The 26,798-nt window shown below is 35.7% G+C and overlaps 1 protein-coding gene across 2 annotated transcripts; it reads left to right on the top strand.

The window, feature by feature from the left end:
- Positions 1–409: 409 nt before the first annotated feature.
- Positions 410–17,657, top strand: LRFN5 (leucine rich repeat and fibronectin type III domain containing 5; the record flags this gene model as incomplete). Of its 2 annotated transcripts, XM_079778762.1 has the most annotated exons (4): positions 410–1,794; positions 4,360–5,072; positions 12,066–12,109; positions 17,640–17,657. In XM_079778762.1, the coding sequence occupies 4 exons, from the start codon at positions 410–412 to the stop codon at positions 17,655–17,657; spliced, it is 2,160 nt and encodes a 719-aa protein (XP_079634888.1). The 2 variants fall into 2 exon arrangements, with proteins under 2 accessions (XP_079634888.1, XP_079634887.1); XM_079778761.1 differs by lacking the exons at positions 12,066–12,109; positions 17,640–17,657 and having other exon boundaries at positions 4,360–5,302.
- Positions 17,658–26,798: the final 9,141 nt, after the last annotated feature.

The following is a 26,798-nucleotide window of genomic DNA, read 5'->3' as shown; positions in this document are numbered from 1 at the left end:
GCTTTTGAACTTATGTCTTTTGGGGTCTATGGGAAGTTTTCCAGAACTCCTACCCTACAATTTGGGCTAAATACCTCTTTTCTGTGCACCCGGGGAGTACCCCGACCATATTTCAAAAATAACAATTTACAGAATTATAGTAATCTATTGTCTTCTTTTCCCCATTTGATTTTAAATCCCATGAGGCCATAAATGGTATATTTTTACTAGTATCTTAGTGTCCATAATATCCTCAGGTCCAGGGTGGGTATTTTATACTTACTTGTTAAATAAACAAACTAATAAATTGTTTCTGTGTTTCAATTGAGACAAAAAAGATTATTCAAATAGGAATACGAACCTTGGTGAAATGATTAAATGCTAACTCTGCATTTTGTCTTTTCTTACAGGCTCTTAAATCTGATCTACAATGGAAAAATTCCTTTTTTATCTGTTTTTCATTGGCATAGCAGTGAGAGCTCAGATCTGTCCAAAGCGTTGCGTCTGTCAGATTTTGTCTCCTAATCTTGCAACCCTTTGTGCCAAGAAAGGGCTTTTATTTGTCCCACCAAACATTGACAGGAGAACTGTGGAGCTGCGCTTGGCAGACAATTTTGTTACAAATATTAAAAGGAAAGATTTTGCCAATATGACCAGCTTGGTGGACCTGACTCTATCCAGGAATACAATAAGTTTTATTACACCGCATGCTTTTGCTGACTTACGAAATCTGAGGGCATTGCATTTGAATAGCAACAGATTGACTAAAATTACAAATGATATGTTCAGTGGGCTTTCCAATCTCCATCATTTGATACTGAACAACAATCAGCTGACTTTAATTTCATCTACAGCATTTGATGATGTCTTTGCCCTTGAAGAGCTGGATCTGTCTTATAATAATTTAGAAACAATTCCTTGGGATGCTGTTGAGAAGATGGTTAGCTTGCACACCCTTAGTTTGGATCACAATATGATTGATAACATTCCTAAGGGGACTTTCTCCCACTTGCACAAGATGACGCGGCTAGATGTAACATCAAATAAATTGCAGAAGCTACCACCTGACCCTCTCTTTCAGCGAGCTCAGGTACTAGTGACCTCAGGAATCATAAACCCGTCTACTTTTGCATTAAGTTTTGGTGGCAACCCTTTGCACTGCAATTGTGAATTGTTGTGGTTGAGGCGTCTGTCCAGAGAAGATGACCTAGAGACCTGTGCTTCTCCAGCACTTTTAACTGGTCGCTATTTTTGGTCAATTCCTGAGGAAGAGTTTTTGTGTGAGCCTCCTCTCATTACTCGCCATACACATGAGATGAGAGTCCTGGAGGGTCAGAGGGCAACCCTGAGATGCAAAGCCAGGGGAGACCCTGAACCTGCAATTCACTGGATTTCTCCTGAAGGGAAGCTGATTTCAAATGCAACAAGGTCTCTGGTGTATGATAACGGAACACTGGACATCATGATAACAACTGTAAAGGATACGGGTGCTTTTACCTGCATTGCTTCCAATCCTGCAGGGGAAGCCACACAAACAGTGGATCTTCACATAATTAAGCTCCCTCACTTACTAAACAGTACAAACCACATCCATGAGCCTGATCCTGGTTCTTCAGATATTTCAACTTCTACTAAGTCAGGTTCTAATGCAAGCACTAGCAATGGTGATACCAAAATGAGTCAAGATAAAATTGTGGTGGCAGAAGCAACGTCATCTACGGCGTTACTTAAATTCAATTTTCAAAGAAATATTCCTGGAATACGTATGTTTCAAATCCAGTACAATGGTACTTATGATGACACCCTTGTTTACAGGTAAGAAAAATTAAGCAAATTTGTATACTGGCCATGCATCTTAGTGTAGGGCTTCTTATGGTATTCTGATATTTTTGTCAGTGCTACACTATATTGTAATTATATGACTTCATTTCTAAGTGTAAGGCTTAAAATGTGAGGCTTGTGAAAGATGAATTCATGTGGGAAACTATTTTGAGTGGTGTTATGTTTAGAGAGTTCAAAGTTATATCTAATATTATGGCTACTTTCCCCCCTCCTCTAAGAGATGTGACTATCAGAGAACAAGATTGATTTATTTTAAAAAGTCAAAAACATACCAGAACTTACATATCCATATGAGTGTTCTTTCCTTCAAGGAAGTCATGTTGGGAGGCTATACCATTATCCCAATGATGCTGCCATTGCTCAAAGCACTTTTGGAATTATCTTTAGAACCTTCGTCATACTATTTTGAATATCCTCAGTGGTGGCAAATCATCGTCTTTTGAGGGTGAATTTGAATTTTGGAAACAAGCAAAAGCCATTTGGAGCCAAGTCTTATGAATAAGGTGGGTGATCAAGATGGGTATTGCCATTTTTGGTCAAAAATAGGATGTAACTATAAAATAATGAGACTGATACCTTGAGTGATTGACTTATGTGTATGTGTTGTATTGTCTCATATACACTGGTTCTTAAGACAGTTCCAAAGGGAAACTTCACACATATTTTGAGCAGTGAGAGTATCACTGAAGATAAATATTTAATCTCCTGTAAGGACATTGATGGAGAGAATTTGCATCTGACTAAAGAATTTCTGGTATGTTTTTCTAAAGTTCAGCCTCATTGATTTATAGTCACATCTTGTCCAATTTTCAGTTGGAAATATACCTTTTTATCCCTCCAGATAATTTCACTCATGATAGATTCTTATTAATCCTGGGAAATGATGCAAAATCATGGCTTTGAAATATATCTTTTGTGAAATCAGATCAACTCAGTTCTTTCATACCTATGTGAATTCTTGAAGATAATTTGGTTTTCCCTCATGTATGGAAATGAGATAAGCTTTTTAAAGTGAGCATAAGCTGGTAGGAAAAACAAAACTAGCCCAGCTTGCCATGTGATCAATCCTGAGCAAGGTTCTCCCTGGCTGAGTTTTAATTTCCTCATCTTTAAAAGGAAGAGATTAGAGTAAATGGTTTCTAATATCTCTCTTATTACTAGATATATGGGATGCAGACTATGATTCATGTAGTTTGTATAAAATAGTTTGGGTCTTTGTTATACTCAGCTCTTCACCTGAGCTATGAGTTATTTAACCCACAGTGAAAGACAAGCATCCACCTCTATCCCCTTACCTTCCTGTAGCTACTACACATTCTATATGTTTTAAACATTAACTCTGTGAAATAGGTTAGTTTCTGTTTTCTAAATTCCAAGATTTTAATCCTGCCATGACAATTAAATTCTATTTAAGGAAATGGCTTAAAATCCGGTCCCTAATGTTTGTCATGTGTAAAATTGTGATAATGCCTACCTCATACAGTCATTGTAAAAATTAAATTATAATGTATATAAAATGCTCAGAAATGTCTGTTATTTATTAGCACTCACTAAATGGTGGTGATTTCAATTACAAATACATACTCTGGCCTAAGCGTTTCCTGGTACAGTTAGACAGCATTGCTTAGGTTGTACAACATGTTAGTATTGCTAAGTTTTTCCAAAATTCTCTTTTAGGAAAAGATAGAGTTTTAAGCCTTTTTTTTCCACATTAAATGTAAGTTTTGGTCATAGTGTAAGTTACTACTGAGTTAGTGGAAAGTCTTCTACAGAAGACTTTGGTAATGTAATGGATTCAGAGATATCTATAGACTCATCAAATTTTAGAAACTGTTTTGAAAGTAACTCCATCATCCCACAATGGAGAGGTCGAGGGACTTATGCTCTCTCTGGTAAATAGCCTTGACCTGTTCATGTTTATAGGATATCACACATACATTTTCATCGACCTCATATTCATATAAAAACATACAGGGAACCAAGTGTTGAAGGATTAAGAGAGGGGTGAGATTCCTAAAAACACTTTAATGTTAGTAATGATCTTATTTATTAAAGATAGTTTTACTGGGTGCCATTCCATAGCAGCTTATAACTGATTTGGAAAATAAATACTCCAAAATGCATTTCCATTCCGGTTTCTAATGTGATTGTCAGTGTTTTCCTTTCCTTCAAATTGGCTTTTAGTCACAGAGGTGTTGTAAGTGCTAAATGGATTTGTTTAGCAGTCTGATAATGTCACAGTCACACCTTTCAAAAGCAATTTGTCATAAGTTATTTCTCAGCAGTGGCTTTTATGTGGACTTCTGCTTTGCCAAGCAATGTCATTGATAAGCTTTTCAAAGACATGGTGCAGAATACAACATTAACTTTTAGCCATTTTAACTGGGATAAGATTAGATCATTTCCCCATATTTCATGTTTGTTATTATTGGGCTTATCTTAATGAGCACTGAAATGAAACAGAGCTGAAGCCGTAATGACTCTGTGTGTATATATGTTTTTCTTTTTAATATTAACACAAATTCCATTGTCCCTCAGAATGATACCTCCTACGAGCAAAACTTTTCTTGTCAATAACCTGGCTGCTGGAACTATGTATGACTTGTGTGTCTTGGCAATATATGATGATGGCATCACTTCTCTCACTGCCACAAGAGTCGTGGGTTGCATCCAGTTTACTACAGAACAGGATTACGTGCGATGCCATTTCATGCAGTCCCAGTTTTTGGGAGGCACCATGATTATTATTATTGGTGGAATAATTGTAGCATCCGTGCTGGTTTTCATCATCATTCTAATGATCCGGTATAAGGTTTGTAACAATAATGGCCAACACAAGGTCACCAAGGTCAGCAATGTCTACTCTCAAACGAATGGGGCTCAAATGCAAGGCTGCAGCGTAACGCTGCCCCAGTCCATGTCCAAGCAAGCTGTGGGGCATGAAGAGAATGCTCCGTGTTGTAAAGTTGCCAGTGACAGTGTGATACAATCTTCAGAAGTTTGTTCAAGTCAGGACTCCTCTACCACTACCTCTGCTTTGCCTCCTACCTGGACTTCAAGCACTTCTGTGTCCCAAAAGCAGAAAAGAAAGACAGGCACAAAGCCAGGTACCGAACCACAGAATGAAGCTGTCACAAATGTTGAGTCCCAAAACACTAACAGGAACAACTCAACTGCATTGCAGTTAGCTAGTCGACCTCCTGATTCTGTCACAGAGGGGCCTGCATCTAAAAGAGCACATTCAAAGCCAAGTAAGTTTCTCACTTTGCCTGCTGAGAGGTCCAGAGCAAGGCACAGGTACTCCCTGAATGGAGAATTAAAGGAATATTATTGTTATATTAACTCACCGAGCACATGTGGACTATTTTCTAAAAGAAGCATGTCTATGAATGTGATGTTAATTCAGCCCAACAGTGCTGATGGGCGTAGCGGAAGAACAACTCTTTCAGATTCTGAGTGTATATTGGAAAGCACTGTGTAACCTGTTTTTTTTTTTTAATGAAAAAATTATTTTGAGAACTCACATAGGAAGTTGGAATTTGAAATGTCAGTCCTGTTTCTCTGACACATGGCTAATAGAACCGAGGTGTATAAACCTTCTAGGATATAGTTATTCATATATAAATTTATATATATGTATATATATATCCATATATATGTATATATATATATGCATATGAATGTATATATATCCATATATATGTATATATATGCATATGAATGTATATATACATATATATGTATACACACACACACACATATATATATACATATATATATATACATATATACATATATACATATATATATATATATATATATATATATATATATATATATATGAATGATTAGGAAAAAAGCATGACATAGTAGCAGTGCCTTTCCCAAAAAGAACTGGCTTCCAGGTTCTGCAATAGCAGATCACAAAATGAAAGTTGTCATAGGAAAAATAAAGTCTTGCATAAATAATGATATTTCTCCTCCAGTCTTAAAAGGACCACCTGTGAATAATTGGTATTTTTCAGTGAATAGATGGCCTATTTCTCTCAATGACAATGGTGTTTGTTTTTAGACAAATATTATAGAGAACAACTTTGTGTTGTTATGTTATTTAAAATAAAATATTAAATAAGTATATCCAGACAAGTGTTAAAATAAGTACCCTTCTGAAAAACATTGTTGGTTCTGATGCCTTAATGGTTCTATGGTATTTCTCATCCAGGACATACCTTTTACAGTGGGAAGCAAAAAAAAAAAAAAATGCAATTGATTTTGCATTTATAAAAATATCCAGTTCAGTTTTAAATTATGTGCCACAATTTTATATGCATCTACCTGGGCATATGAAAGTGTTTTCATTACATTTAATACACATTTGCTAAATGAATGAGTTTTATATTTTTCTCAATGTAAGTTAAAAAGGGAGACAAAAATACAAGACTGCCTTTATCAGAGGGATGTTTATTTTTATTACCAGGTAATTTAAAAAACTTTAAATGAATTTCTTATTACATTTATAAACAATACAAAGTCATCGCTCATTAACCAGATAGTGGTTTCATTTTTCCTTCCTGCACTGTGATTCTGAATTGAATGTTTAACTTTTAGAGTAAATTCACTTATTATTTTAACAAAAACCTGCGATGAAATGTAATTAGAAATCATACTGCTTAAAAAAGAGATTTTAAATTTAGTCAGGCAATAATAGTGCTCCTTGTTAATGTGGTGTTTTTGATATTCACTGAAATCAAGGTCTACAGATAAATGTTCCTATCAACTTGTTGAAAACCTTACAACATTATACGCTAACATGATGGTCTCTTATTAAAGATTGGTAAATGAGGGTTAACATTAAGGCTTTTTCATTTTTGGTTTTGTTTTGAGAATAAGGTTCATGTGGGAAACTTGCAGAAAAAATTAGTCATAATATAATAAGCCTTTATTAACTCAGATCACTTTAAATACCATTCAAAGCACAGTTGAAGAATGTCAATCATTAGTTTAATTTCCTTCTGTTAGAGGCCTATATAAAAATTTCTGTTAATTTTAACTTTATAGAAGTACTTCTTATCGCACATGACTCATTATGAAGACATTCAGAAGAGGGCAGGATTAAAGCAGTGAGAGATTACTCTCCAGGCCAGCCTTGAAAATAATTGTCTAATGGGCTTTTATTGGCTTGGCTGTTTCCTAAGTGCCTTCTCTGCCCTGCTTCTGAAGTTTGCCTTTCACCATTTCTAAAATCAAATCAGCACGCATGTGTCAGCTACATAGCTCTTGTGAAGAATAAAGGAGATCACGTGTTGTAGTAGTTTATAAAATCAAAAACACTATGTGTATTTTCAGCACTATTTCTGTCATAATGTTCTAATACCCACTAAGTATTTTTGTTTATTTTTAACTCATGTTGATACACACACTTTTCTTTTTTAATTGTGGTATAATTCAGGTATTAACATAATGATTCCATATTTGTATATATTGTGAAATTATCATCACAACAATCTAACATCCATCACCACAGTTACTACAGAATTCTTTTTTCTTGTGATGAGTACATCTAAAATACACTATCTTAGCAACTTTCAAATCTACATACAGTGTTATTAACCATATTCTCCATGCTGTTCATTACATCCCCATGATTTATTTACTTTATAGCTGGAAGTTGGTCCCGCTAGACTTCCTTCATCCATTTTGCCCTCCCTACCCTCCCCTGTCTCCAACAACCACCAAATCCATTTTCTGTATCAATGAGCTTGGGTTTCATTTTGTTTTATTTAGTAGATTCCACATATAAATGAGATCATATGATATTTATCTTTCTGTAATAATGCTCTAATCCCAACTAAACATTTTAATGTAACATGAATTACTTAATTCTTAGGTGGTGCTGATTGAGAAAAGTATATTATTTTACCCCTTTCTAGTTTTTACCTACATAATATTTAAAAATCATGAATATAGAAAAGCTTTTGAGACTTAAATAAATGAATCCCCAAAGAAGGAATCTCTGGCATTATTAAGATTGTGAACAAGTGGGCTCTGAAATCATAGGCAACATAGGCAGCAGCTTAGCATATTTACTCCAAGCTACTGATTCATGGATTTTGTATTTTCCAGTTGCCTGTGTTTTTAAAAATCAATTTCCTGCTTATGTTTCTAATGAAAATTTTATTAAATATTTTTATTTCTCATAAACATTTGGAAATCTTTAATATCTAGCCATGTGAAATGTATTCTTGTTTGACTAAAGCTATTTAAATTATTTAAATTTTTATTACTTTTTCAAGACTTTCAGGGTGTATTAACCAAAGGTTTGACCGCTTGTTCTTAGAAGTGATAAAAAGTCCTGTGTTCCCTTCTTTCAAAATGTTTCTATTTTGAGAGATTAACAAAAGATTGGCCTATCAAGAAGGTCAATTGTTTTTTTGTCTGTTTATAAGTATAAGGAAAAAATTTGCTCAGGGTAGTTTCAGTGCAAAGTAACTAAAAAATAAATCTATGGGAAGGTTGAGATTGATTAAAGGTTCCTGGTATAAGGTCTGAAACACAAAGACTCTGGTGCATGAATGAGTGAATGGATAGATAAATAAGGGAGGTTCAGTAATAACATCTTTTGGTAATGAGCACAGTGAAGAGATTTGTGGTTCAGATATTATATTACTATCAGCAGGAAATTCTTTGTCTCTTTCTTGTTTTCCTTTGTCATTTCTTGCATTCCTTATTTAACCAGCCATGTATGCTTGTTTGTATGCATGTATGTATGTATGTACATGACCCAAAACATATGGTTTGCTATTTCATGACCCAAAACATATGCTTTGATATTTGGTGTTGTTGGCTATGTATAGGTTATATATATGGTTTTTGTTTCCTTGTTCATAATATTTTTTTTCAGCCATTTTACACTATGATTTCAGCTTGTTCAATAGTAAAATATATTAGCAGTAATATATTTACAGTGATTTACTTCAAGCATTTTAAATTATATGTGTTCCTTTGCTGTCTTTGTTTATTTTGAATAATTGTCTCCAATTTGAAAATGTCAAAATCCTATTAAAGTATATTTTTTTAAAAAGTATATATAATATCTGAGTGTCATAAAGGGATAATGAAGCATTGAAAATTGCCTCAAAATTCTAAAAGAAAACAAAATTTGTTTTGGAGAATATTATTTATTTTAAATCTAAAATAGATTAATACAGAAGTACAATAAATACAATAATTTAAATTAGATACTGTTAACACCCTCATTGTGGCCAATTTATTTCCTATGTTGTTGTTTTTTCCATTAAATATAGTTAGTAAACTTGAGGTCACAATAACCTGTTTTATGTTTTCAGGCAGTTGATTACAGCTGCTTTATAGATATATATTTTACTAAAAAATTTTAGAATATAAGTTGTGGGACTATTGTACACCATCTATAAACATAACAAGACTACTACAGAATACTACATATTTTCTCCACAAGAATTTAAGGAATTTGTTTAAGGTAAACATATTCCATTTATCTTTTTTTGTCAAGTATGTTCTACTTTATTTTAAAGCACTCATAGAATTCTTACTTCCAAACTAAATTTTAATTTAGTTTATTTGTTTGTATTAATAATGAAGGAAAACTAAATGTTTCATTTATAAAGCTAAAAAATAATAGAACTGTTATCACAAAGTTCACATCAATTGACTTTCATTTCCTAAATTTTAGTATTTCACCCCTGTTTACTCACAATAATAAACTTAAAAACAATCATTAAAATACCAATAGCTAACAAAGTTCCAGAAACATGAAACAGCTTATTGTACATATAATTGCAAAGGTAAATGGGATGTTTTCCAACAAAGACTGCAGATATGAGCCCATTCTCTTCTCTGTGTGATGGAATTTCACTTCCATTCTATAATGCTAAAAAGACAATGTTCAGTTAGATTAGACAGAATGAAGACTATCTACTCCTTTTCCTTGCAAAGCCTTTTCTTGGGTCTCAGGGAGAGTCCAGTAGTATTTCTACTTTAACTGTATGTGGAGGTGCCTATGTGTGAAGTGTTTGGGGGAAAGGACTTCACAGAGAGGTGGATTAGATGGGAAAGGCATAGTTTCTTATCCTCCTCAGTTGACGGTGATAATAATAATAAAAATAATAATGACAATAATGACTTATCTTATTACGTTTGTGAGGTAAATGTTAGTTGAGTTATAGTTATGGGTAAGAAATATCTCATTTTTAAAGTTTCATGGATAAAAGAGAAAATAAACCAAATGTAATGACTGGAATTTTACACCTAAATAAATGTTCTATCAAGATTTGGAAGCAGGAAAGTCTCTCAGATTACTCAATCATTTCCCTCTCATCCTAGATTAACAATGCTGGGATTATAAAAAAAAAATTGTTTTGTCTTTTGTTTTTTTTGTTTTAGGTTGTTTTTTTGTGTGTGCATGCTTGTTGTTGTTATTGTTGTTGTTTTGTAATAGAAACTATCCTTCTTGTATCAGTACAGGGGATCACTCAATGTAGAAAGAATGATAAACATATTACTGCAATAGAGTTATACTAAAAATGTGGTACTATATGAAGAGGGACGTAAGAAACAGCAGTTTGTTACTGGGTGCATATTTAAGTATGAAATTACCTAGATAAGGTAATGCTAAAACTTTGCAATTTTATCAAATATTACAAACTAGAGGCCTGGTGCACTAAATTCATGCACTGGGCGGGGGGCGGGGGTGTCCCTCAGCCTGGCCTGCACCCTCTAGCAGTCCGGGAAACCTCAGGAGATGTCTGCCAGGAGCCCTCGTGGGATGTCCTAAGCCAGCAGGCGGACATCCCTCTTGCAGTCCGGGACCCCTCACTCCTTACTGCCTGCCTCCTTGCTGCTCCTTACTGCTCAGCTCACTGCTCCTTAGCGCTGCCGCAGAGGCAGGAGAGGCTCCCACCACTGCTGCTGCTCTCACCAGCCATGAGCCCGTCTTCTGGCTGAGTGGTGGTCCCCCTGTGGGAGTGCACTGACCACCAGGGGGCAGCTCCTGCATTAAGCGTCTGCCCTCTGGTGGTCAGTACGCATCATAGCAACTGGTCTTTCAGCCATTTGGTCGATTTGCATATTAACCTTTTATTATATAGGATACTATGTAGGCTCTGCCATAATGCAATTTCCTAATCATTTTCTGCTGTATAATGTGGACATGTCTTAATATTGCTTTCAATAATCTAGAGATGTAAAAACTAATCTCTAGAGGCCATTGTAAATTTATATGGATGTTTGTGCTGGAGTTTTATAAGTATTTTGTACTATTCTCGTTACACTGACCTGTGAACCCTGAGAATGACTTTCCTGAGACACCTAAATTTTCTTTATCATGTGTCACTTCTTAATGACCAGTAGAAGTAATTGCTTCCAAAAATATTTTGGAAAGAAATAGAATGTGTGCTATACAGGGCTACATAATGGAATTAAACATTTATAGCCAATTATTATATACATACAGACATTTGAGGGCAGGATGTTTGTATTTAGAACAGGGGTCCTCAAACTTTTTAAACAGGGGGCCAGTTCACTGTCCCTCAGACCGTTGGAGGGCCGGACTATAGTTTTAAAAAAACTATGAACAAATTCCTATGCACACTGCACATATCTTATTTTGAAGTAAAAAAACAAAACGGCAAAAACACCCGCATGTGGCCCACGGGCCGTAGTTTGAGGACACCTGATTTAGAACATTACTGTTTCATATAAGGATAAATGGGTACATGGTAAAACATGCTATTTGTGGGGTTAATGAATAATGGCTTATATTGCAAGTGATTATTTTATACTCTGTGTGGTGAATATTGTGAAATTACATTTTCTCCTTTGGATTTTGTTTTTCCTTGACATATCTTTCATATTAATGAAATGCAACACTGTAGTTGATATGTTAACTTTGAGCAGGAAAAATGAATAGAAGCCTTATTCTCCTATTAAAGTTCTTGCAGGAAAAGTGCATTCCATATTGATAATTACTCATTTTAGGAACTAGAGTAATATTCTTAAAAATTCTACCTTTATAGTATTATGTATCAGTAAGTAGCCATAGAGAATTATAAAAGTCAATTGCAGTTAACCCAAGAACTGGTAAGTTAAAGAAAAAAGTGTGAATAAATCTTTGTTAAGAGGAATCTTATCAAGATTTCAGTGACGAGTGTTTTAGGGTCTGTTTCTCAAAAATGAATTGTTCATGATATTGAAAATTTTATTCCCAGATGCTTTGCTGTCTAATATTGACCAGATTGTCCAGGAAACACAGGTGAGATTCTTATCTGTCACATACATCAGCACTTTAAATGGGTATATTCTTTTATAAATGAATTTTAAATTTTTGTTTTGCTAGCTTATGTACCTTATTGAAATTTCAATTTCAACTTAATGTCAACAGTAAAGAATGAAGTTCAGTTCAGTTAAGTGCATTTCCAATTCCTAAATGTACATATTTCTGGTTAAGTGAACATATCTGACTCATGCTGTAAGAATAAAGGGAACACTGATATGACTGAGTCACTGCTGGAGTCATGTGTGATATAATGAGCATTTAAAAATATTTTCCAGTGGGAAGACAGCAGCTTAATAAGAATTTGTTCACTCCTATCCTTGACATCCACATCCGAAGAGGAGTTGATGATACTTTACATTTCATTAAAGTGGAGGAGCAGGAGTGTTTCTCTCTTATCTAAAATGAGTGAAGCTGCTCTAAAATGGAGCAAAAGACAATCCATGAAATATTCATGGAGTCCTTTTGTCAGCAACAAATTACTCTTCTTGATGTGTTTTTATTTTTTTTAAGTTTCAAATGAGTATTTGATTCCTGCATTTTAATTGGATCAGAAAGTGTGTTTCCAGAGCAGAATAGCACTTTAGCAATCTGGTCAAACAGCTGGAATCATCAGCCATTTGCTTAAAGTTTGGCACAGGAAAAATGTCCTGCTTTTAAAAGTTCTAAAAGAGGCCATTGATTTATTTCTTGGTAATAAAAATAAGATCCTGGTTTTGTTTTTTACGTTTTGCAATAACTTGGATAATCATTGAAGGTTACTACTAAAAAATTATATCTCCAAATCAAACAAACGGTTTTTCATGCATCATTTCTTTGCTGAATTTAGGATTCAATTCCTATGTTGGAAAAAAAAGAGCAGATGGCTCACTAGAAACAATCAATAGCACAGCATCTGCCACATATTTTATGTTCTATTTTGTGTACTGAACTGACCTGCCTGAAGGTGCACCATGTTGCCACCACCCCTCTTCTCCTTCTCAATCTTAACCCCTCTCTTCTCTGTCTGCCTCCTCCCCTCCCCGGCTTCTTTCCTTCCTTTTTTTTTGTTTGTATTTAAAAAGTGCATTTATCATGTAGCTTTGGACAACTAGCTGTCCTGAAAGTTAAGATATCTTTTGAAAGGTGTAAGGAACTAAATGGTTAATCTATCAGAAGCAATTCAGAATGATGCTAAATGTTCTATCAAGATTTGGAAACAGGAAATCAGTCTGAATCCCAATCATTAACATTTCATGGGACATGTTACATATTATTGGGATTGTTTGTTTATTTATTTATTTACTGCATTCTTACAAGTCGAATTTAAAGAATTTAAAGTCTGTGTACTACCGGAGATAGCACAGGATTTGCCAATATGATAAGTAAGATTTATAATAATGACATTTTTGTCTTAAAGTAATTAGTATTAATTATAGCAACTTCAAAAAGTATAGTTAAAAAGTAAATATAAATCCATCATAGTCCAACATCTAGACACAGACACTAATAATCTGGGGTATAATCTTTCAGTGATTCATCATTTGCATATGCAGTAAATTCATGTGTATGTATGTGTGTTTTGTATTAAGTTTACACAGTGAATGTGTATATGTGAAATATGTCACCTTTTAAAAAATATTTTGTTGAGCCTCTTTTTAGTTTATTTTATGAAACAAATGACTATGTCATCACGTCATAAAAAATGTCCTTCCATATTGTCTAATTATTTTTGCTTTCTACAAGCATTAGCAAAAAAAATCACACGCAAACAAGTATTTTAACAAAATTTAGTGGCAATACATCATTCACTTGTTACCCAACTCCTTGCTACATTCTATTATCGGATTTAAGTCACCATATGACCTCAGTATAATTAATCTTGCTACTTGGTAAGTGGTTCCTGCTGCAGCAGGCCTACAGTGCCTACAACTGTCAGCACAACCATCAGTGGTGCCCCTGTGAGGAGACCGTCGCCTGTGTGCTCTGGGTCATCTCCTGGCCTTTCACATGTCAGCAGGACGTTCTGCGTGTGAATGAAGGGAGGAGGAGAGCTGGCAGAGATTCCAGCTGTGCTCACAGCTGACCAACTCTTTTTGAAGGGGCATGGGAAATATAAAATTTAATCTTAACTGTATAGTTTCTTCAGGATTCTAACACATGTCTATTCCTACCTAGACACAAATATATTTCCCAAAGGTTTGGACACTTCTTGTTGTATTAAATTTAAATCAAATGCTCTTTCTGTAAATAGAAAATAAAAGTAAGCAATAAACCCATGTTCCTTTTAATATATAAAAATGTTTCCAAGGCAACAATTTTAAATTGATTACACCACAGTCCCTAATAGAACATCAAGCTCTAATAGGAAAGTACAAAGAGGGCAGAACAGTTTCATCCAGTTAGGGGTTTAGGTATATTTTTCCATACGCAGGTATCCAATAAGGTAATTTTTATCTGAGGGTGAAGGGTTAATACATTTATTTTATTTCCATTAGCCAGAATATGCCTTATGTCTATTTTCTTCCTTAAGATCTTTCCCGTAGTGTATAGATATAGAGTGAGCTTAAAATAGTTAAATGTATCACATATAATACTTCTATAATGAAATCATGAGAATCTAAATCACACTAAATGAGTTAAGAGCAAAGGAGAGAGAAATCAGTGATAAGTTAGTGATAATTACTCTACAAGTAAACTGACACTTACATGTAAATTAACCTTATCTTTGAAAGATTTTTATGCTTCAAATGTACCTGGTAAAATAATTGGCATGCTAATTTGGCTGTTTAAATAAGAAGAGTTGACTAGTTTGCATTTAGACTGCAAATACCTTAAGTAAAATGTCTTAAAAATATCTGTTGTATTCAGACCAACAAAATATGTGTACATTGCTTATGTTGTGATTGCTCATACCAATATTTAAGATAATTGGTTCCTGATTTTAATAAATTTGATTTCTGATTATTTTGCTTAGCATTAATTAAGGTATTTTTTTTAACTTTGTCAGAAAAACTCTGCTACAGATGCAATAACCATGCAAAAAGTGCAGTTCTTTTAGAGAAACTAATCCTATATAATAAAAGGCTAATATGCAAATTGTCCCCTGTGGAGTTCAACTGACCGGGAGTTCAACCACTCACTATGATGTACGCTGACCACCAGGGGGTGGCACAGAAAGAAAGGAAGGCCCTGGCTGGCAGCCAGAAGGCCTTATGGGCCCTGGTCGCTGGCCAGGCCTAGGGACCCTACCTGTTCATGAATTTCATGCACTGGGCCTCTAGTAATATATAAATTAATAAAAAGTAATTTTGTTTATAAATAAACAGCAAATCTAAATAACTATGTGAAAACACACAAAAACAAAGGAAATAAGAGCTATGCAGCAAAGCAAATGTGTGTATATGATCCAGATATCTCTCCAATGCTTTTATTTTTTAAAAAAAATAAGAAAAATAAGTAGGCCCTGATATAGAAAACATCTAATTATTTTTATAATAATTAAAGCACACTTTTGACATATTTATTTAAACATTACAAAAAAATCAGAAAAAAGTGAACCCTAGGGTCAGCCCTGACCTTTAGAAACCATTTCATTCTTTTATAGATATTAGAACTATATAAGATAAAAATCTTCCATAGCTCTTAATTATATCAGAGTAAGGGCAGCAACAGCATTTTCCCACAATCCATTCAACATTAGGACATTTTCCCAACTCTTTATGTTGAGGTAGCTTTAATTTGTTCTCTTCTTTGTACTTTTAAGAAGACTATCCACCATGTTGTACATGATACCCTTTAACTGTTATATGAGGGCCATTACTGAAACACCCTGAATCTACCCCACATTCATCCTTTTTAGTTCTTGTAAAATTTTGTCATAATTATTACAATCTATTTTGTTTATTTATTTCTAATGCTCTTGTAATTTTTTATATTAAAATAAAGTTTGCTATTCTGGAAGGGTTTATTTACAAAGTCAAACTAGTTATACTATCCACTATATTTTTTTTCTATATTTAGTTACTTTCTGAAACTTGAACTTGGGCATAATGGAATTATATATTTTTTCTATTAAAGGGAACATATTAGGTATACCAAAAAAATCCTGTTGAGATCCAATTTCATCAAAATAGGCTATGCTATAAACCCAACAGAGAGGAATATAGATATATCCCATTGTAATTTAGTGATTTTGCATTTTTAAAAATAATCTTCCAGGTAAAGTATGATAAGTGATACCTACATTTCAGTTATTTCCAGGGTTATTATTTATTACAAATAGGATACACATCTCTTATCTATTAACAATCCTCCAACATTGTGTAAATTCCTTGTTCATTAATTCTAAAAAATTAGTTTGTTCCAAAATTAGTTACACTTACTTAGATTACCAAGTGGTTGAAATATATTTTCTTCAATATATTTCAGTATCTTGCCTACCTTTATCAAATAATCTAAATAATCATAATATACTTTAATAATTTTATCACCAAGTTATCCAAATAGGATCTACATCAGCATTTTGATATAGAATATTTAGTAGATAACTAAGAAACTATATTTCATGATTTATTTGTGCCATATATTTATAACCCCTAAGTTGTAAATATGTGGTTGTTTTTGAATGGGAAGAAGAAAAATTATTTTTATTTTAAATGTATGAAATTGTATAGTTCTCAAAAATTACTTTGTATCTTTATCAAGCATAGACTTTCTGGACAAATATTAAATGTAGTATTAAGTATTAAGTGCTCAGAACATAGAGGAAAACATATCTATAGTTTATTATTATTATAAATTTATTATAGAAGTATATATTGTATGTGATACATTAATACATTTAGATATTTTAATAATGGTTTTTATATTATTTCTTTTAAAATCTTGTTAACTATTAACTTTTCTTGTGAATTATTGTCAGTTTGCACATTTATTGTATTTGTCCTGTTGGTGAGGAACTAATTATTGAATATGTATAATTGTCTTCACCATCATTAAATTTATAATTAAATTTTATAAAATTTAAATATTATACTAAACTCCAGAATATATTTATATATTTAAAAGGTAGAGAATATGATCACTCAGGTTTTAGATGTAATGAACAAATTTTATGTAACATGTTCATGTTTTAAAAAACAGTATAAATGTTTATTATAACTTAGATGCTACACATTAATGAATAAAATCATTATGTTTTTTATCTTGATAATGTACAAGTGAAACATCAAAGCAAGGGAAAATTCCATTTCACAATTTGGCTTTGACTTGCATAGCGTTTTAGGCTAAATACATTTAGATTCTTTTTAAAATAAAATTATTTTATATATCCACCAATTTGAACGACCAAGCAATATCATAAGTGCTAATGGGCATGTCCAGGCTGTTTTCATAGGAGTGTCATGTATTTTACACCAAGGCGCTCCTGCCTGAGTTCTTACAGTTCAGCAAGTTCTGGATTTTTAGCATGATGATCTTATCAGCTATGTGTTTCTTTTTTAATATATATTTTTTCCTTTCATTTCAGAGGCTGGAGTTAATCTGAAGAGCATCACTTCTCTCTCCTGAAAAAATGTTGCCACTGATATTTTTACTGGATAAAATTCAAAAAAAGTTTCAATTCACAAAGGCTAATTGTTGAACTGATGTCCTAGAAGAAATTGTCCACAGGAGCTGAAGCAGAAGTCTCTGATGCCGGTGCAGCTGGCTCCATCAGATCACTGTTCATCTCTTTTAAAACCAAATTGTTTTTCTTCTGGCCCACAATTATTTTTTTTAAAAGAAGGAAAGAAATAAGCCTATATTGGGCATCGAGTTCTGTATCAATCCATGTTACATTGCCATCCATGATTTAAGACTGTAGAATCTTGAATAATCTATACCACTTTAACGAATAAATGTTTTACTATGACAGAATTTGCACATTGCCTGATTTGTGGAAATATCACTTCAAGTATGAATGGTGAAATGATGATTGCAACAACTAATAATATTATTTTACATTTATGTAGGGCAAAAACCTTAAGGCATTAAAAATAGTTTTGTAATACTGGAACTATTTCTCCCGTGACTGAAGTGCACCCACTTCTATGGGAGAGCAGTTCAGCTGTTTAAAAAGCATTACAGACATTGTGTGCCTCTGTGTAAGACAGAAAATGATGAGGGCCTCTTCTCCTGGTGGGACTTCAGAAAGCATTAAGGTAGGCATATTGTAATTAATACAAATTTATTCATTGCTTTTCTGGAGAGCTAGGGCAATGATGTTTTAATAATTTTAGGCCTTATGTTTCATTTTAAGTGCCCATTTCTCCAATTTTGCACAATTCCAGAGAAAATAACGAACATACATCTTATTTAACACCAGTAGAGACAGTAGTAAGATATCTTCGATGGCTAATAAATATTAATACTGTCACATTTAAGCAGAATCAAAGCCTAGCATTTAAGAGGTGCTCCTGGTGCCAAGCAGGCCTGAGTTCAGACTTGAGCTAAGCGAATCTGGCCATTTGTCTACTCTGCATTTCCATGGACTTACAGGATAAATATATTGGAAAATTTGAAAATGCACACTAATCACTGCACTTGGCTTAAGGAGGAAATTCAATTAGAAATGTTAGTAGCATTGTTATTAACAATTGAAGTAAGGTTCTCTAAAACATCAGATTTTATTTTTGCCCCTTGACAATTCTGGTAGTTATCAAGTATTAAAAATAATATGTAGTTTAATTTTTTTTATTAATTAAAACTAAAAAAGCCAGAAAACTTTGTCTTTTAAGAAATTTAGATTAATCTGTTAACCATTTCACATCACTTAGACTATTTTAAATATGCAGTCATCCAAAGAGAGGTTACAGAATGCCAGCCATTAAATGCACTTGGAATCTGTCGTAGTAGCCACCTATACTAAACAGCAATTTAAACATCTACACACACACACACACACACACACACACACACACACACACACACACAAACACTCCCAAATACATGCAATACATGATTGAAACAGAAGTAAGAGGTTTGAGTTGAAATGTTATAATTGATTTGTGACCTTGGGCAACTGGCTTAATTCTGTTTCTTTACAACTCTGGATCAATCTTGTTTACAAATGTTTATGTACTAGTATATGCATGAAGAAATGTTTATGGGGACAAGGGAACAATGAACAATATTTCATATGAGTGGAATCATACAGTATTTGTCTTTTCATGTCTGGCTTTTCCTACTTTTCCTACCAAAATGTTCCAAGATTCATCCATGTTGAAGTATGTATTAGAACTTCCTTTCATAGCTAAATATTATTCCTTTGCATATATATGGCACATTTTATTTATCCATTCATCCTGTGATGGACACTTGTATTGTTTCCACCTTGTAGGCACAGTGAATAATGCTAAAATGAACATTTTTATACAGGTATACATATTTGTTTCAGTTTTCAAATTGTTGGCTATAGACCTAAAGGTAGAATTGCTAGAGCACATGGCAATATTTTGTTGCGTTTATTAGGGAACTGTTAAATTGTTTTTCACTGTGGCTACAACATTTTACATTCACTCAATGTGTAAGTGTGCAAGAGTTCCATTTTGTCCACACATGGAATTTTTAATTTTTTAATAGTCATCCATGTAGATATGAATTATCTCAATCAAATAACAATGATATTGTTCTTCTTTTCATGTACTTATTGGCCTGTTGTATGTCTCCTTTGAAAATGTTAAGTCCGTTGCCCCTCCTTTTGTTATTTAGCCACTACACATTCTATATATTTTCAACATTAATTGTGTGAAATAGGTTAGTTTCTATTTTCTAAATTACAAGATTTTAATTGGCCATGACAATTAAATTATATTTAAGGAAATGGTTTGAATTCCAGACCCTAATGTTTGTATATCATTTGCCAGTATATTAACCCATTCTGTAGATTACCTTTTTACTTTCTTTTTTTATATATATGTTAATTTTTTATTATCTTTTTATTTTATTTTTTACACAGGATTTTATTTTTGTTTAATCTTTATTATTGAAAGTATTACATATTCTCCTTTTTATGCCCCCTCTCCCCCACTGACGCATTCTAGCTTGCTCCCTCCCCTGGCCCAAGCCTTCACCACCCTATTGTCTGTGTCCATGGGTTATGTATATATGCATACAACTTCTTTGATTGATCTCTTCCCACCCAGATATCCACCTCTGCCTGCCCTCTAAGATTCCACAGTATGTTCCATGCTTCTATGTATCTGGATTTATTTTGTTCAGCAGTTTATTTTGTTCAATAGATTCCACATATGAGTGAGATCATGTGATACTTGTTTTTCTCTGACTGGCTTATTTCACTTAGCATAATATTTTCCATGCCCTTCCAGGCCATCTCAAAGGGTAAGAGTTCCTTCTTTTTTACTGCTGCATAGTATTCCATGGTGTAAATGTACCACAGCTTTTTTATCCACTCATCTGCTGGTGGGCACTTGGGCTGTTTCCTGATCTTAGCTATTGTAAGTTGTGCTGCTATGAACATAGGAATGCATACATTTTTTCTTATTAGTGTTTTGGGTTTCTTAGGATATATTCCTAGAAGTAGAATCACTGAGTCAAATGGCTGTTCCAGTTTTTTTGTTTTGTTTTGTGTGGGGTTTTTTTTTAGGAAACTCCATTTTTTTCCATAGTGGCTGCACCAGTCTGCATTCCCACCAGCAGTGCACAAGGGTTCCCTTTTCTCCACTAACTTGCCAGCACTTGTCATTTGTTGATTTGTTGATGGTAACCATCCTGACAGGTGTGAGATGGTACCTCATTGTCATTTTAATTTGCATCTCTGAAATGATCAGTGACTTTGAGCATGTTTTCATATGTCTCTTGGCTATCTGTATGTCCTCTTAGGGGAAGTGTCTATTTAGGTCATTTGCCCATATTTTTTAATGGGATTTTTTATCTTCCTTTTGTTAAGTTGTATGAGTTCCTTACATATTTTGGATATTAACTCTTTATCAGATGTATCATTGCCAAATATGTTCTACCATACAGTGGGCTCCCTTTTCATTTTGTTGATGGTTTCTTCTGCTGTGCGGGAGCTTTTTATTTTGATGTAGTCCCTTTGTTTCCTTTGACCTAGGACCGTGGTCGGCAAATTCATTAGTCAACAGAGCCAAATATCAACAGTACAACGATTAAAATTACTTTTGAGAGCTGAAAACCGACTTCTGCACATGGGCCACTAAGTTTCAATCGCACTGTACATGTGCGCCCACACGTGGTATTTTGTGGAAAAGCCACACTCAAGGGGCCCGCGAGCCGCAGTTTGCTGACCACTGACTAGGAGATGTAGCTGCATAAATATTGCTAGGAGAGATATCTGAGATTTTGCTGCCCATGGTTTCTCCTAGAACTTTTATGGTTTCACAATTTACATTTAAGTCTTTTATCCATTTTGAGCTTATTCTTGTGTATAGTATAAGTTGGTGGTCTAGTTTCATATTTTGCATGTACCTGTCCAATTTTCACAACACTATTTGTTGAAGAGACTGTCTTGAATAATTGTATGCTCTTGCATTCTTTGTCAAATATCAATTGAGCATAATGGCTTGGGTCGATATCTGGGGTCTCTGTTCTGTTCCATTGATCTATATGCCTGTTCTTGTGTTAGTACCAGGCTGTTTTAATTACAGTGGTTTTGCAGTATAGCTTGATATCTGGTATTGTGATCCCTCCAACTTTGTTCTTCTTTCTCAAGATTGTTGCACCTATTTGTTTTTTGTTTTTTTGGTAACATATAAATTTTTGCAATATTTGTTCTACATCTATGAAATATGTCTTTGGTATTTTAATAGGGATTGCATTGAATCTATAGATTGCTTTGGGTAGTATGAACATTTTAATGATGTTAATTCTACCAATACATGAACACATTCTTCCACTTGTTTATATCTTCCTCTATATTCTTCCACTTGTTTATATCTTCCTCTATCTCTTTTTTCAAAGTCCTAAAGGTTACTAAGTACAAGTCTTGTACCTCCTTGGTTAAGTTTATTTCTAATTATCTTAATTTTTTGTTGAAATTGTAAATGGGATGGATATATCCATCCCATTTACAATTTCAACAAAAAATTAAGATTCTCATCATTGATGGTTCTATCTCTCTTTCCTTCTCTGAAATCCGTATATATATTTGCAAAGATAAACAAGAGAATGATGAGAATCACTGATTTGTGTGATTGATGAGAATCACTGATCGGCTGCCTCTTGAAACCCTACTGGGGATCAAGCCCACAACCAGGGCATGTGCCCTGACCAGGAATTGAACCGTGACCTTCTGGTTCATAGGATGATGCACAACCACTGAGCCACAGTGGCCAGCTGGGAGGTTTTTTTTAGATTCTCTTTCTGAAAATTCATTATTGGTATAAAAAAATGCCATCAATTTCTGGGTGTTAATTTTGTATCCTGCTTCATTGCCAAATTCATTTATTAAATCTAGTAGTTTGGTGGAGTCTTTACACTTTTCTATGTACAATATCATGTCATTTGCATATAATGAGAATTTTACTTCCTTCTTTCAAATTTGTATCTTTTTATTTTTTTTCTTTTTGTCTGATTACTGTGGCTAGCACTTCCAGTACTATGTTGAACAAGAGTGGTGAAAGCTCAGATTTCCATCTTTTGCCTGTTTTTAGGGAAAATTGTTTTAGTTTTTCCCCATTGAGTATGATGTTGGCTGTAGGTTTTTCATATATGACATTAATTATGTTGAGGTATGATTCATTTTTCCCACTTTGTTGAGAGTTTTTATCAAAATGGGTGTTGGGCTCTAGCCGGTTTGGCTCAGTGAATAGAGCCTAAGCCTGTGGACTGAAGGGTCCCAGGTTTGATTCCAGTCAAGGGCACATGCTCAGGTTGTGGGCTTGATCCCCAATAGGGGGTGTGCCAGAGCCAGCTGATCAATGATTCTCTCACCATTGATGTTTCTATTTCTCTCTCTCCCTTTCTCTCTGAAATCAATAAAAATATATTTTAAAAACAAATGGGTTTTGGATTTTGTAGAATGCTTTTTCTACATTTAATGAGATGATCATGTGATTTTAAACTTTCATTTAGTTTATGTGATTTATCACATTTATTAATATGTGAATATTGTACCAGCCTTGCACCCCTGACATAAACCCCACTTGGTAAAGGTTTATGATATTTTTAATAAATGCTGGATCCTGCATGCTAACATTTTGGTGAGGATTTTAGCATCTATGATCATCAGGGATATTGGCCTGTAATTCTCTTTCTGTGTAGGGTCTTTATCTGGTTTTGGAATTAGGGTAATGCTGGCTTCATAGAAAAAGCTTGGAAGTGTGCCTTCCTTTGGGAGTTTTGGAATAGTTTGAGGAGGATAGGTCTTTGTTCTTTGAATGTTTGGTAATACTCCCCTGTGAAGCCATCTGGTGGGGACCAGGGCTTTTGTTTGCTGGGAGATTTTTTTATTACTGCTTCAACTTAATTATTTGTTATTGGCCTATTCACGTTTTCTGACTCTTCCTGATAGAGTTTTGGAAGATTGTATTTTTCTAGGAATTTGTCCATTTCATCCACATTGTCCAGCTTGTGGACATATAGTTATTCAAAGTATTTTCTCATAATCCTTTGTATTTCAGTGGTGTCAGTTGTTACTTCACCACTTCTGTTTCTGATTTTATTTGGGTCCTCTCTGTTTCTTGATGAGTCTGGCTAAGGGTTCATCAATCTTGTTTATCTTTGCAAAAAAAATAAAACAGCTCTTTATTTCATTGATATTTTGTATTGTTTTTTGTCTGTATACCATTTATTTCTGCTCTAATCTTTACTATTTCCTTCCTTCTACTTACTCTGGGCTTTTCTTGTTCTCTTTCTAATTCTTTAAGTTGTACAGTTAAATAGTTTATTATTAATTTATTTTTTTTTTGAGATAGGCCTGTAGTGCTATGAACTTCCCTCTCAAGACTGTTTTTGCTGTGTCTCAGAGATTTGGGGGTGCTCTATGTTCATTTTCATTTGTTTCCAGGAAGATTTTTATTTCTTTCTTTATCTCGTTGATAACCCATCCAGCCTATCTAATAAAAGAGTGATATGCAAATTGACCGTCACCCCAACACACAAGGTGGCTGCCCCCATGTGGTCAAAGACGGTTGCCCCCATGTGGACACAAGATGGCCAGCAGGGGAGGGCAGTTGTGGGTGATCAGGCCAGAAGGGGAGGGCAGTTGGGAGGGACCAGGACTGCAAGGAAGGGCAGTTGGGGACGATCAGGCCTGCAGGGGAGGGCAGATAGGGGCAACCAGGCCTTCAGGGGAGGGCACTTGGAGGGACCAGGCCTGCAGGGGAGGGCAGTTAGGGGGGAACCAGGCCTGCGGTGATCAGGCCTGCAGGGGAGGGCAGTTGGGGGGGTCCAGGCCTGCAAGGAAGAGCAGTTGGGAGCAACCAGGCCTGCAAGGGAGGGCAGTTAGGGGTGACTGGCCGGCAGGGGAGGGCAGTTGGGGGTGACCAGGCCTACAGGGGAGGTCATTTAGGGGTGACCAGGCTGGCAAGGGAGGGCAGTTTGGGGTTACCGAGCCAGAGGAGAGGGCAGTTACGGCAATCTGGCTGGCAGGGGAGCAGTTAGGCATCGATCAGGCTGGCAGGGGAGTGGTTAGGGGGTGATCAGGCTGGCAGGCAGAAGTGGTTAGGGGCAATCAGGAAGGCAGGCAGTCGAGTGGTTGGGAGCCAGCAGTCCTGGATTGTGAGAGGGCAAGCGGACATCCCTCGGGTGGGTTCGGGCCTAAACAGGCAGTTGGACATCGCTTGAGGGGTCCCAGATTGGAGAGGGTGCAGCCTGGGTTGAGGGACACACAGCCCCCCTCCCTTGTGCACGAATTTTGTGCACCGGGCCTCTAGTTGTTTAATAACATGGTATTTAGCCTCCATGTGTTTGAATGTGTTTGAGTGTTTTTATTGTAATTGATAATTAATTTCACTAGAGGCCCAGTGCACGAAATTTGTGCACGAGGGGTGAGTCCCTCAGCCCAGGCTGCACCCTCTCCAATCTGGGATCCCTCTCACAATCCAGGACTGCTGGCTCCCAACTGCTCGCCTGCCTGCCTTCCTGATTTCCCTTAACCGCTTCTGCCTGCCAGCCTGATCACCCCCTAACCACTCCCTGCCAGCCTGATTGATGCCTAACTGCTCTCCTGCAAGCCTGTTTGCCCCTAACTGCCCTCCCCTGCAGGCCTGGTCACCCCTAACTGCACTCCCCTGCAGGCTTGATCACCCACAACTGCCCTCCCTTGCAGGCCTGGTCCCTCCCAACTGCCCTCCCCTGTAATCCATTTACATTTAAGGTTATTATTGATAAGTGCACATTAATTGGCATTTTAATTCTTTATGCCTGTGTTTCTCTCTATATATATCTTGTGGCGGCCATCTTGTGTCCACATGGTGGCAGCCATCTTTGACCACTTGGGGGCGGGCAGCCATCTTGTGTGTTGGAGTGATGGTCAATTTGCATATTACTCTATTAGATAGGATAGAGGCCAGGTGCATGAGTGGGGGCCAGTTGGTTTGCCCTGAAGGGTGTCCCAGATCAGGGTGGGGGTTCCCTTGGGGCTTGGGGCGGCCTGGGTGAGGGGCCTGTGGTAGTTTGCAGGCCAGCCATGCCCCCTGGCGTCCCAAGCGGAGGCCCTGGTATCTGGGATTTATATATCTTCTATAATTGAAACTTTGTAGCCTTGAGCGGAGCCAAGCCTCCTGCCTGCTCTGTGGCTGCAGCCATTTTTGTTGGGATTTATTTATCTTCTATAATTGAAACTTTGTAGCAGAGGCCATGGCAGGCCAGAGTTGTGGGAGCTTGGCTTCCTCCATCGCTGGGGGCAACCCAAGCCTCCTGCTCTCTCCAGCTCCGTGGCTGCCACCATTTTTGTTGGGATTTATCTTCTATAATTGAAACTTTGTAGGCTTGAGTGGAGGCCTGGGCCCACCAGGGTGTGCGGAAAGCTTGGCTTCCTCCATTGCCTGGGAAACCCAAGCCTCCTGCTGGCTCCGTGGCCGCATCCATCTTGGTTGGGTTAATTTGCATACTTGCTCCTGATCAGCCGGTGGGCGTGGCTTGTGGGTGTAGTGGAGTGATGGTTCATTTGCATATTACTCTTTTATTAGATAGGATTCCATTGTGTTCTGAGAAAATGCTGGATATGATTTCAATCTTCTTGAACATGTAGAGGTTTGCTTTGTGGTCTATCTTTGAGAATGATATATGTGTACTTGAGAAGAATGTATATTCTGCAGCTTTGGAGTGAAATGTTCTATAAATGTCAATTGAATCCATCAGAGCCAGTGTCTTATTTAGAGTCACTGTTTCCTTTTTAATTTTTGTTTCAAAGATCTATTCATTGAAATCAGCGTGGTGATAAAATCCCCTATCAGGACTCTGTTGCTGTCTATCTCTCACTTACAGTCCTCCAGAACTTTATTTATATATGTCGGTGCTCCTATGTTTGGTTCATAAATGTTTACCCGTGTTATACCCTCTTTTTGGAGCTGTCCCTTTAGTCGTATGTAGTGGCCTGTATTGTCTCTTGTGATGGCTTTCATTCTGAAGTCTAATTTGTCAGATATGATTATTGCTACCACAGCTTGTTTTTGTTTCCATTTGAATGGAAAAATGTTTCCATCCCTTCACTCTCACCCTGTGG

Source organism: Cnephaeus nilssonii (assembly GCF_951640355.1).
Source record: "Cnephaeus nilssonii genome assembly, chromosome: 1".
NCBI classification, from domain to species: Eukaryota; Metazoa; Chordata; class Mammalia; order Chiroptera; family Vespertilionidae; genus Cnephaeus; species Cnephaeus nilssonii.
The sequence above is the reverse complement of the archived record's forward strand: the minus strand, read 5'-3'. Positions and strand labels throughout refer to the sequence as shown.